Source organism: Talpa occidentalis, unplaced genomic scaffold, assembly GCF_014898055.3.
Source record: "Talpa occidentalis isolate TD23 unplaced genomic scaffold, MPIMG_talOcc4v2.1 talOcc4.5, whole genome shotgun sequence".
In the NCBI taxonomy this organism is placed as follows: domain Eukaryota; kingdom Metazoa; phylum Chordata; class Mammalia; order Eulipotyphla; family Talpidae; genus Talpa; species Talpa occidentalis.
The window spans coordinates 57,702,615-57,716,314 of NW_023604861.1; the positions used below are offsets into that span (position 1 = coordinate 57,702,615).

General features: G+C 42.2%; 1 protein-coding gene across 2 annotated transcripts in view; it reads right to left on the reverse strand.

Annotated features, from left to right (window-relative positions):
* The window catches only part of WDFY2 (WD repeat and FYVE domain containing 2), a 189,071-nt gene extending 177,293 nt beyond the window's left edge, over positions 1-11,778 (reverse strand). The window contains exon 1 of one of the 2 annotated variants that reach the window (XM_054701680.1): positions 11,411-11,778. In XM_054701680.1, the coding sequence (XP_054557655.1) occupies positions 11,411-11,547 (137 nt within the window). In that variant the 5' untranslated portion in view covers positions 11,548-11,778. Of the gene's footprint in view, positions 1-8,048; positions 8,107-11,410 lie in introns of those variants that run through there. The other variant, XM_037527261.2, reaches the window with a different exon arrangement.
* Between the last annotated feature and the right edge of the window lie 1,922 nt (positions 11,779-13,700).

The following is a 13,700-nucleotide window of genomic DNA, read 5'->3' on the forward strand; positions in this document are numbered from 1 at the left end:
ATGGATGTCTTTTGAAATGGATGCCTTGGCAATCAAAAGCTGAATGTCAAGCAGGTACACTACAAATTTCCTTAAGAGAAAATCTAGATGACCTTGGGTCTGATGATGCTTCTTTAGTTACAACACAAGAGATATAACTATGAAAAAAAAATAACTGATAAGCTGAAAAACCTTGGAAAGGACCTTAAATGCAAATTACTAAATGAAAAAAGTCACTGTGAAAAGGCTACATACTGTATGATTCCAATTTATGACATTCTTGCAAAAATAAAATTATGGTGACAATAAAAAGGCTGGACAGTCATTGGGATGGGAAATGTATGGGCAGATCACAGAGGATGGTGGTGAGGGCATGAAAATATTCTGTATGATATTTTAATGATAACTGTATCATTGTACATTTTTCCATATCCACAGAATGTACAATACCAAAAATGAATCCCACAGCAAAATGCAGATTTGGGGTGATAATACTGTCAATGTAGTTTCATCCTTGGCCAAAAAAATGTTGCATTCTGGCGAGTGGTGCTGATAATGTGGGAGGCTATGCAAGTATGGGGAACAGGGAGTACATAGAACATCTATGCTCCACCCTCTCAATTCTGTTGTAAATCTAAAATTGCTTTTTAAAATCTCTTAAATTAAAAAAAAAAGGTAAGGTAGAACTTTTTTTTTTTAAAGAAAGCAACGAAAAGTACAACCAGGGAGTTTCAGGGGAATGTTATATCTTGAGAAACATAATCTAACAACAAACAAATCCACACCTTTTTTTCAGAGCCTTCAAGACTCCAGACTTAGACCTTTTCCTCTCCCTCTTACTACCTATTACTACTTTGATCTTTTTCAGATGAATGAAAAACTTTAATAACTAATGGAAAATTCATAAAATCCCCAAACAGCTCCACAGTATAGATAAATCTGCCCAGTTAAAAAGGAAAGCACAGTCCACAGAACGGTTAACAAATGACATTCCTCATTTAAATGAGATCCATCATTTCTGAGCCCCAACTCAGTAATAAATAAACATATCAGGAGAAGCCAAAATGCAGCTATTCAAACAGCTGCTGAATTTGCTACATTCCTATTTTTTTCTAAACTCTCTCAGGCTCTGAGCTGAAAGGAGTCAGAATAATTATCTCCTGACTTGAAGAATTCCAGGGAGACGAGGTCTATTTTATGATCACAGCGGCAATTCAGAAAGGCAGGGCAGGTCAGGGGTGTGAAAGGCTGGTGTTAGTCCCTCAGTTGAATAATATTTCATCTTTTAGAACAACCAAAACTACACAGAGAGAAAAAAAAGGGGGAGGTACAAAACTTTCAACTTTTCTCTAAAGCACTGTATTTTAAACTGCTGTTTTCAAAGTGGATAGTGAAATCAACGGGAAAAGTCACAACCAAGATTTTACAAAGGCTTCACTAGAACAGAAAGTTTCAGCATGCATATCCCATTAAAAGAATATCATTTCATAAAATTTTGTTTTAATTTATAGTGTATCTATGTGAGTGTATGTGATTCTTGTGTAGCAATGCTAAATATATATATATATATTTTAAGATTTATTTATTTATTTATGCAAGCAGTGGGTACAGTCAGAAGTGCGGGAGGGTGAGAGAATTCACCAGAGCCAGAGCAGGGAGCAGAGCAGGCAGAAGGACCGAAGCACACTGCTGAGGGGAGCAGCAGGCGGCAGGAGAGGTCTGCGCGCCATGTGGGACCCTCCTCCGGTGGCCGGGGAGCAGCCGGGAATCGAACCGCGCTGCAGAGGCTGCGGGCAGCTTTGCAACCCAGCATTCAACCGCTGCGCCACCGGGGAGGCCCTAAATATATTTCTTACTATGATTTGTGATCAAAAAAGTTTCAGGCCCTTCCCCAGTGGGGAAGTATTGGAGACGAAAGGAATGTAGTGAATTCAGTTCAACTAGATATTAGGCATAAATACAAAACAAACATCTCTTTAACACTTCATCCAGGAATAAATAACGACTGCCATCCAAAGGCTCCAGGAAGCATGGTTTTATAACAGGGTGGTCCCCAGGGAAAGGGGAGGTTCTAAGTTTCCAGCCCCACCCAAGGATAAGTAGAGCCGTGCTGGGAGAAGCTAGAGAGGGGACTGGAGAAGGAGGGAAGAGGATGGAGAGCGAGAAGGAGAACTGGGGATGGAAAACTGAGGATGGAGAGCGAGAAGGAGGCACAAAGAACAGAGAGCCATGTGAAGAAGCTGCACTTGCTTCTTGGCCTGGGACTGGTTAAAACAGATGTGGGTGAGAGACCCGTGCGGAGGTTAACAATGGCAGCTTTGATTCGATTTCGCTCTTTTCCTTCCAGACATTCTGGCCCCCCTTTGCCCCTTTTGGGCCTTGCTTTGGGCCAACACTGTTGGGCTGGGCATTTACCTATGAGGGGATGAGTAACTTCGGAGGCTTGATTTGGAAACTTTATTCTTCCTCATTCTTCCCCTTTTCTGTATTACACACTAATTGTATTTAAGTGCCTTTCCATTAAAAGTCTTATGCACTTAGAGCATGTTTTGTCTTGATGCGGCAGATGGCAGAACCTATTTAGAGTAGGCAGGTTTAGGGGTGTCCTGTAACAGATTCACAATTGTTTCACAAAGAGGATACCATTTTTTAAAAAAGATTTGTTTATTTATTTTTACATAGAAGAACTGGAGTATAGGCCAGAGACGCGGAGGTGAGAGAATTCACCAGAGACAGAGTGAGGAGCAGAACAGGTGGATTTACTGAAAATACACTACTAAGGGAAGCAGTGGGTGAGACAGGAGAGGTCTGTTGCAACCACTTGTGGGTCAGCTCCCTGGCTAGGGATTGAATTCAGACCTTAGTGTGATAGTGCTGAGATTTAACCCCTAGGCCACCAGAGGCCTCAAGAGCATACCACTTTTTCGCTTCTGTATGCTTTCCTCTGCTTCAGGTTTTAGGATGATGTGGTTGCAGAGATGTTATACTGATCGAGTCACTATGTGGGCCCATCAGAGTGCTTAAGTCACAGCTAGGAGATCTTAAGTCTTCCTTTGCCAAATAGGGGAACTGAGACTTTGAGTGAGGAAATACCCAAGATCATTACAGGAACAGGTGAGATCAAACTCCAGTCCCAGTTCTTTCCCCTGATTTCTCAAATTAGAGGGACACAAGACCACAAAGATCAAGAGAAAGAAGGAACTGCAATTATAAAAAAGGGTAGAGGGTTAAATTAAAAAGCAAATGTCTCCTATGTGAAAAATAAAAAGGTAAACAATGAAGTGTAAGACACATATATGAATATCTAAGGATGTAATATATATGCTTAATATATATGCTTAATATATTTGTATGTTGCCAGGAGACAAGTAGATGACTTTTTTTCTTTTTTGGTCTTATTTTTTAGTTTCTACATCTATGAATTAATTTTTACTATTGACTAAATGAAGCTTGTGGATAAAGTCCCTGACCTTTGGGAAAAAAACGTTAGAAACTGCTAGCGGAAGTTGCACAAAGAAAGTTATTATTTTTTTCTGTTAGGGAATTCCTAGTTTAATTGTGGTACTTTCCTTGAGTTTTATTTATTAAAAAAAAATAAAGGAGGACCTAAGGCCGTGTAAATTTTCTATTGTGATACTGTACTTGAGGAGAAGTTGGGCTTCATGATAAATACATGCTGTACATAATTTAGTTTAGTGTTGCAGATATCAACAGATCATGATTTGAAATATTCTCAAGCCACAATTTAGTTATTGACTTCTGTCACTAAGTGTTTTAATCTCCCCACAATTTTTTTTTTAAGATTTATTTATTTATTTATACAAGCACTGGGTACAGTCAGAAGCAGGGGAGGGTGAACAGGCAGACTGACGAAGTACACTGCTGAGGGGAGCAGCAGGTGTGGCAGGAGAGGTCTTTGCGCCATGTGGGACCCTCGCTGGCGGCCAGGGATTGAACCGGTGCTGCAGAGGCTGCGGGCAGCTTCGCAGCCCAGCACTCAACCACTGTGCCACTGGGGAGGCCCACAATTATTATTTTTTTAATGACATCAAGGTGATTCTCAACTGCAGACAAAATACCTCCCTCTCAAAGCCAAATTCAAAGTGAAACAGAGCCATGGGAAGATACTATCCATAAATAAAATGTAGTATTTCCTTTTTTGAGTTTTTATTTGGTTTACCGAAAAAGGTCGTTCTCTGATCTCTTCTGGCTACTTAGCAGTCTATGATTTTTGTCTAGTTTTCATTTTCAAAGTTCCTAACATTTGAGGTATAAGCTAGTTAGGATTACACCAGCTGAGAATCATTTTAGGAGAACCGGAATTACCACTCTAAAAGTTTCCATTGTTTTATGACATCCAGATGAATGTATGCAGATAAAAATCTTTGTGGTTCCAAACAGAACCTGGTTTAGCTATAAAAATTAAGTAGGAAATTCAGAACACGCAGGAGTTTTGGGTCATTGGAAGCCAAGGCCCCTCCTAGTGAGCCTATTTAAATAGGCTTTCCCATAATGAGCTTTCTTAAAAAGTCATTCTGTATTGTGACCTTTAGAGACAGAGGCAGCCTGTTTCCAGACACATTTACTGGCATAAAGACTGCCTCAATGTTCTGAATTCAGTGTAAAGGTCTAACTATTAACAAACATATGAGAGCAAATTCCCTCCTTGGGACATTGAAACCACCAATTATTACTCACAAGGACTGAGTGTCACATGTATAATTGAAAGTTTATTAATTTTATGCCATTTAAGTGAGACTACACACACTCATAAATTAGTTCAAATGGGTTTTACTTTTGTTGACTTTACAGACTTCATACAATCATTCCAAGTCTTCAACTTTCAGAACTATTGCTTGCACTATGGGGAAACTTTTGAGTTTTATTTCAAAAAAAAAATTGTGATGCAAAATGTTCTATAATCTATGGTACATAAAATTCCAAGTCAACTGAACGGAGCTAAGGTCAAGTATTAGTGAAACCAGTGGTTTCAACCAGAGAACTGATAGTGCAATTTTACAATGAAAACAACCCTGGCAAATCAACAAACAGTATGAGGATTTATAAAAAGAAATGAAAATTTAACCTATCTTTTCAAGATAAGGTCAAGCAGTCATGGCCAGGTAGCATCACAGTAGTTCACACTGGGAGTGCAGAGATGGGGAGGGACCTAGAGATTAAAAAAAAAAAAAATCCAACCCCTCTCTCATCCCAGTCTCTTCTCACCCCCATCCACTATTCTGTTGTGACCCTTGCTACTCTCTGGTTCAAATCTTTGCTTGGAGACTCACAACCTCCTCAGGCCCATTCCTATCTCAACATGTGATCAGCTATTGCTTAATTCATTCACAGAAGGAATATACTGCTTATCTCCTTTGTGCTAGCATTGGGGAACAGATCTCCTTTTCCTGAAATTAAAGTCTAACTACCTTTTACCCACTGTAGGGGTTGTGTCTACCCCCAGGGCTTACAGAGAACATAATCAAGTAGCATAAACTGGTTTTGAATAGGCAGAAAATAAAGCTGCATTTACACAGTCTCCTGTTCATTATCCTCAGCTTCTGCACTCCCTGACCTCATAGTCTCCTCCCCAATACCCTACATTCGATCTTTTCATGCAGAAAGGACTTCCAATTCTTATACCCAGAGTTTCTGGGAGTTTTCACTCTCAAAGTTACTCCCCTGGTGAGACAAATTTTCCAGATTCTGCAAGGAGATTAAAAAAAAAAAATCCTATCCAACAGGTGACACTCAGAGCTGAGTTTTGAATTCAAGTAGGCTGACTGGGGTCTGTACTTTAAACCAGTCTGTTAACTGAAAGTCTCAAGGATAATTAGACAAAGAGTTCATTAGATAATCAAGTGAGAATTAGAACGTGGGAAAATTTTACTCTGAGAGCTGTTTCAATAAACACAAGTTTGAATTGTTTATACAGGTAGGGATGTGACTCCCTGACATTAAAAATGTAATTATTCTGGACAGAAGGGGCTTCTGGTTCTAAGTTGTCCTCACCTAAAGTTATGCTGATGATAAAAGGAAGGCAATACAATATTTAATGTCTTCCTTTTTGAAGATTGTACTGCAGAGATGCAAAGGCTTTGCTCTTGGAAACTCACAACCTTTCACCCATTGTTAAATCTTCTGTATCTAGCTCCAAGGTCATCAGCGAGTGTGAAGAAAGCTGCTTTACCTGTAGGCAGCAGATTCCTGCACGCAGGATAGAGGCTGTGAAGATGGCTTTTCTCTTTCCTGCTAGACTTGGGAATGGGTAGGTGTGTTCCCAGAAACTTTTACATTATGTTCACAAGTCTATTCCAGTATTTCTCAATTAATGAGTCTTTTCTTTCCCCCCTCTACCTAAAATGCCCTTTCTTCTACTCTGACATTTTCATGAACTACTCCTTATCCTGCAAGACCTATTACACAAGCAGAGGAGATTCTTTGGCAGCCCTAGATGACAATTTGCATCTGTTTTCAGCACAAAACTTATCCTCCTCCCCTTACCCACTGTACAAGTAAAAACTCCCGGTAAGGAACAATTTCCAGTAACTGTCCCATAGTAACTACCAAGAGTTACTGAAACTCTATATGAATGCGAAGTTTATTGACTTTTGTTAAGATATGCATACAAAAGAACTTATATAAAAATATAATTTTTTATTAAAAAGATACATATATGGGCCTCCCTGCTGGCGCAAGGGGTTAAGCACCACACTATGAAGCAGTCCACAGCCTCTGCAGCATGAGAGCCAGCCAGAGAGAAACCCACATGGCAAATCAGACCTCTCCTGTCTCACCCCCTGCTCCCCTCAGCAGTGTATTTCAGTCACTCTGCCTGTTCTGTTCCCCACTCTGCCTCTGGTAAATCCTCTCACCCCCTGCAACTCTGGCCTGTACCCTAGCTCTTATATGCATAAATAAATAAATCTTTAAAAAACAAACAAACAAAAAAAGAAACTTATATAAAAGGTAAGAGCTAACTAAGACTGGGTTCCACCTAGAGAGACATGTCTCCTGGTCTTCATTACTTGGAGAAGAGGCTGGCACTGGACAAGGAAGTCCCTGAGAAGCTGCAGGCATCAATCTTGGCGAAAATACGTAGAATCTCCCATATAAGAAATGTTAGAATGCATTCACTCAGAAAAGGCAGTTCAGAAACAAGTTGGGAAAGGAAAAAGACAAAGTATTAAAGTTGGGTGTGTTCTTTAGAGATCTATTCAGCTATAACCAAAGCAAAGATAGGCTCAGATAAAGTCAGTGAGTTCCAGTAACAAGCTCTGTATTATGACAGCACCACAAATCTATACTTGCAAGTCAGACTTCTTATATTTCTTACGTTCCTCTGTAATTCCTCCCTTGGTATCCAGTAAAGTTCCAGGCTATCTTAACAATGCTAACATGAAATGAGAGTGAGGGTTTTAATCTACTCTTTAATCCACTCTTAGGCTTGAATAATAAAGTATTATCAGTCTACTATTAAAGGCAGGCAATGGGTGAAGATGGTAGTGAGCCAAAAGAATTCTACAAAGGCAGGCAAAATTTCAGAGACAATAAGGACTGTAGAATCCACCTTTTCCATATGAGAATTCTCTTTTCAATATTAAATCTTGACAACTGTGGTTTTGTTTTATCATATTCTAAAATTTTCCTCCACTAAATAGAGAGCAGCTTAAAAGAACCTTGACATATTTACCAATGCAGTGTGTACATGTGCTTGGAACACAGTATGAACAGAAATATTTATTGATGGACTAAATAAAGTAATTCATGAGCTTTCAAAATTTTAGGGCATCAAGTCCAATTCTTTTTGTTGCAGGGAAAATCAGGGTGCTAACCCTAACCTCTTCAGTCATCATTCACAAGCCCAACAGCCCACCAGGGGTTTTGGAGAAATAAAAGGCTTTGTACTCCACCTATAAGGTCACGGTGGTTTTTGCCGGCACCTGCAACCTTTCTGAAATGTTTGGGTGTACCCCAACCAGATACCATCAGTTGATTAGCTGCTCCAAGGTTTCCTCGCAATCCACTGGAAAATGAGAAACCAAGCTAAGGAATAAGAGATTCTGTACCTGATTTCCCCATCCAGGCCACCAAAATGTTGCAGGGAAACTCTGGGTGCTGGCCGGAAGAGCAGGGGTGAATGAATTCACCAGAGACAGTGGTGAACAGAAAAGGCAGATTTACTGAGATACCCTGCAAGAGAGTAGGGGGGCAAGATGGGAGATTTGTCTGTATGGGAAGAAGGGTTTGGGGCTCTCTTTTATAATCGTTTCTGTGGGCTTTTTCATAACTAGGAGAGTCATTATCTGCCAGATGCTATCTGCTGGGACATCAGGTTGTGGTGGGACTTGCACACAGGAGGTATCCTGCCTGGTTGTCTGCCCGATTTCCTATTGGTCATGTGGACCTCTGGCCAGGTTTCGAAGGCAACTCTATAGGTTTCCCTTTCTTATCTCTTTTGTGTCTCCCAGCATTGTTAAGATGAGCAAAGATTAGTTTTAGCTCTATTAAATGATATCCTGACACTTATCCCATAAGTGTACACCTCTCCACATAGGACTTTCATAGTCTGTCAAAAAAGTCATTTAACAAATATCAATTAAGTGTCTACAATAGTTCAGGCGCTGTACTTTCAGGAACCACAACAAAAACAGATCAGTCACTGATGCAACAAACTTTATTGAAGGCTTATTATGTCCAGGCATTACAGTAACCCTAACAAGTAAGATCCCATAACATCTTAGAGAAATCATAAAGAAAAAAAGTGGAGAACAATTATCTTTAACATTGTTTAAAAAGAAAAGGTTAAGTTTTTTCAAAGGCATAGGTAAACTATCAGGAGTCAGAGATCAGAAGAAAGCAGGGTTTCAAAGGAACTTACAGAATATTGCCATTCGGGAATGGGACATCATTTGTGGCTTAACCTAAGAGTTCAGAAATGAAGATGTTTCTATCTGAAGCTTCTATCTGAAGCAATTAATGAAAATGGCTTTGTAGGTTTTGATGAAAATCAATAGTCTACCTTCAAATCTTAGGCATTATGTCAAGTAATATTAACAGTGGATTTTGAGAAGCAAAATACAGATCAATTCTCTATTAAGGAAAACCATAACTGAAACTGACCTCTAAATAATCAAGTTACTTTCAAGTGTGAGTATATGACCTACAGAAACAGACTTGTTGACTTAAGTAACAATAAAATATAAGTAAAGAATAATCTTGACTTTAACGATGGGTCTTACATAATTAACAGTAACTCTTTAATCAAATATTTTCTATTTTAACATTATATATTAGGTAAGTGAAAATAAAACCAATATAGCTAATACCGCATTTCTTTTGACTAAAATCAAATGAAATTTACCCTTCAGTTTCTTTCAGAGATGCTACTTCAGTTTTTCCAAATACTTTGAAATGCATCCTGCTAAAGTTATTTCCTTTGAGGTAAATGCACTGGAGTGGGAATCAGAACACCTAGGAGCTAGCCCTTGCTCCACCATTATCAAATGAATTTTGGCATAAATTTAGAAGTTTGTCATGCATAAAATGAAGCTGTTAAGAGTTTAAAAAACGATGCAAACCTACCTCTACTCCCCAACCATCAACCAAAACAAAAAGTAGCTTAGGTTTTATAAAAGTATTTACTAAAGTAACTTAAGTTTAATTACCTTCCTCCTCTTAATTGATTCAATAAACTTACTCATGAATTGCTTATAAAAGTTAGATTGTGCAGTTTCAGCTCTAATAACTAGAAGAGAAAAACTTATTAGGACTGAGCAAGTGACGTCTATCAATATTTTCCTTTAAAGACAATCCTGTGACAAAAAATGTCTAGGCTCAGAGGCAGTCCTGAAATTCAATAAATTTTGCCTCAACCAAAAAATTAAATATTCATAAGGGGTTTTTCTGTGAATTTCAAAAGGTTTCTACATTCATATATTCCATTCTGCCATGAATTTCTTCTGTTCATTGCAAACTGCTTGCCAGTGGTTTATGTTTACAGTGTTTTCCATTGAACCTGCATAGAAAATGAATCAAGCACCATTTGGCCATTTGTATAGAATATGATGTAGACAAGAACATGTCATTAATATATTCATCCTAGTTAAACTGAATAATCTACATGAGTGAAATGTGCAATATGAATAAATCTATCAAACAAGTTTATTGAGGCACAGTATACGCAGAGTGCTCAAATGACAATAAAGACAGCAATAAATACCTTGTTGTTATCATCCCTCTGCTGCAATTTTGAGTCACCAAAAAAATATTCTCTATCTCAGCATAATTTGAATTTCCATTAAAAAAAAAAAAACCTAACTACTGTTTTATGGATAAGGCCCCCATCATACATCTCTACAGTGTTACACTTTTTGGAATGCCAGTTGATAATATCAAGGCAGATATTAACAATTCTTGATAAATTATCCTAACTGGTAAATTCAAGCAGCATTCCTATGAAAATTAGCATCATCAGCCTTCTTTCTGCATATTACAGGATATTAAGTTAAAGCAAAAATGCTATTGTCTGAAAAACGAGACTAATAAAGGCAGAACAACATGCTCTACTTCTGCAAAATTAAGCAAAAAGAAAGGAAACAAGCTAAGGGAAGGAACTTAAGAGCTATTTGCAGCCGTGGTCCCTTGCAAGTTCCATGTGGTTCCCCTTGAGCGCGAAGAAATAAAAAGACGGTAAAAAAAAAAATAGGAGGGCACTCTTACTTTACGGAGAAAAGCCCCAGTTATTCCTTATACAACTTGCAATATTCACTGAATTCAGGGTGCGAAGTACGGGAGATCTGGAATGGGTAGGAACGTATGGGAGATGGAAGTGACATTTCTTTACTCTCAGTTTGGAACCCTAAGAATTGTACAGAGTACTCCAAAACCCTTAGCTTGCAAAGACCTCTGGCAGCATCCTCCACACACACTGAAGGGTCCCGCAGCTCCTCAAGTCTCTCCTCCTGTGCTCTGAGTTGGATCAAGGTCCAGTGGCCAGCGCACCGTTAGTGTCCACACACACACACACACACACACACACACACACCCCACACACACCCCGAAAGGGTCCGGCAATTCCTCCCTATCCCCTCCGGTCCTCCGAGCTGGACCAAGACCTCCTGTGCCCTGAGTTGGATGAAGGTCCAGTGGCCGGCGCACTATTAGTCCAAGGGCCACCCCAGCCCCGACAGGGGCCACCCGGCCACGGGCGAGCCCAGGGCGCACGCCGCTGTCCCGGCTGGGTATCCCCGAGCCCCTCAGCCGCGGCGGCGCGCAGCTCAACGCCAGCAGAACCAGGATGCGCATTACAATAAAAACTTGAGGGAGCACGTCCACACTTGCGCCTACGTGGAAGCACAGTCCCAGGCGCGGGCTGGGGGCTGCCGGGCAGTCCCGCCCCTCTCCGCCGCAGAGGGGCAGCGGTCCGTACCTGTCCTCCGAGACGCTGATGACGCCCTCCTCCTTGGGCACGATCACGGCCATGTTCACCACCTCCTGAGACCCCTCGACCCGCTGCAGCAGGATCGGCTTTCGGGTCAGAGGCTTGGGCTGGATCTCCGCCGCCATCAGAGGAGGGGGCGCGCCAGGGGCGCCGCCGCCAACCGCGCTGCGAGGCCGGGCTGAGACCGCGCGAACGCTGGAACTGGCTGAGACAGGGACTCTGGTTGGCCGGCGCAGGACGCCAGGAGCCGGGGATCATAGCCTGGCCGCCGCTCCGGGAACGACTCTGCGCTCCCGGCTTCGGGTACCGAAACCGCCAGCGCCGGGACTGCAACCCGGCGCCACCACCAGAGGAGGGGGCGGAGAGCCAGGGGGCGGGGCCTGCGGGGGCGGGGCCTGCCGCAGGGGGTGGCCGCTGGTGGGCGCCTGGGCGGCTGCACTTCCGGAACGGTGCTGGAGGAGGAGGGCAAACCTGGAAAAGGAGGCGGGCGCTAGTAGCCCACTGCGCGTGCGTCAGCCCACAGCTCATTTCCGCCCCGCCCCTCCGCCGTTGCTGCAGGCCTTACCGCGCTGCCGCTAGGACGCATGCGCTTTCCCTTCCCTGTGGTCCCCTACCGCCTTCCACCTTCCACACCCAGTGTTCAATTCCCTCCCCCTTTACTCTCCCGTGAACGCGCGTGTACACTTTGCCGGGAACGCGCTCGACAGAGGCCCCGCCCCCTCAAAAATCCCTGAAAATAGGGCGGAGGTGGGGCGGGGAAAAGCGCGGCAAGAAAAAATCTGAAGAGCAGTTCCGCAAGAAGGAAAGCTTAAGTCGTTGGAATGGGACTGAGCATGCGCACGATTACCTGCGCGGCTGGAACAATGAAGCGTGGCCTCAGGCCGCTTGCCGCTTCCGACGTGCACCAGGTCCAGGCTGCGCGGGGTACCCCATGGGCCCCTGGGAGTTGTAGTTTCTCCGAACTGCCTCACCTTGTCGAGGAATAACCTATCGTCCACTCAGTTATCCTGACCCCAGGAACATGGCGGCCTCCGACGCAATTGGCCGAATAGTGTCCCGAGCTGGTTTTTAAGGCAAGGAACCGAAGGGTAACCCCCGACTGAGCAGGCGATTGCTCCTGGCGGGTTCAGGCGCTTTCTCCTAAGACTGGAGCTCCAATGATGGAGAAAAAAAGAATTTCTCAAGCATCTCTGAGGGAGCTTAGAGATCAGACCTCCTCTTCCCCCTCGTTTTCTTAGGTGACCGAGTTACTAGCTCATGGTTACTTTAGGTTCAAGTTAGGGCTGTACCCTACATCTCATTCTTACTACACTCCCACCCTCTTGAAGGAAGCTCTCTGGGCCTGATTTGTTTCCATTCCCAGCTATCTAACCTTTTTAGCTTGTTTCTAGATGGTAAGAGTTATTATCGTTATTGTGTGAAAGTTAAATGCCTGGAAAGAGGTCTAGTATGTCGCGTCCATTATGTTATAACCCCAGTGAGCCCTTCCAGAGATAATTAGCTAACGAGTGGTCGTGGTCTATGTGATATGATTGGGCTAGCAAGGGCTCTGGAAGTATGAGCTGGGCAAAAATTGGAGCAGGCCTCTGGAAGTATATTTATAAAGCATGTATTTCACAGCCAGGAGAGTATACTACAAAGGACCTGTCTCAAAGCACACTGCACAATTCTTTCTTTACCACCTCCCCTCTATGCAGAAATTCTGTAAGGCCTGTGATAGCGGAATTGAGGTATTTTCTAGCTTTGGAACCTAGAACAAGACGCTCCACTTCTTTCAGCGTCAGGTACCCCATCTGTTAGTGGATGTTAATACCTACTTTGCGTGCTTATTGTGAGGTTTCCAAATCACTTATTTTAAATACCTTCTGCACAATAGGTCCTTTCAAGTTCCAAGGATTCAAATGGGGGCCTATACTCAGCCTACCACAGTGGTTTAAATACCATCTATATGTTCCTAAACCCCTTATTTTTATCTCTGCTCCTGACCTCACTCCTGAATTCCAGGCTCATGTATCTAATGCTGTTCCTTTTTAATCACTTAAATGTTTAATCAGTGCCCCAAATATTCCCAAACAGTATCTTTAAATCTAATCCATCATTCCCCCAGTGGTTCAAAACCAATTTCCTAGGAGTTACCCGATTCTTCTCTTTTCCTCACAATTCATATCCAAACCATTAATGAGTCCAATCAGCTCTACCTTCAAAGAACATCTTAAATATTCCCTCATATATAATTTCTACCCTTTTCCAAGTCACATGGTCTCTACTGTCTTCCCCC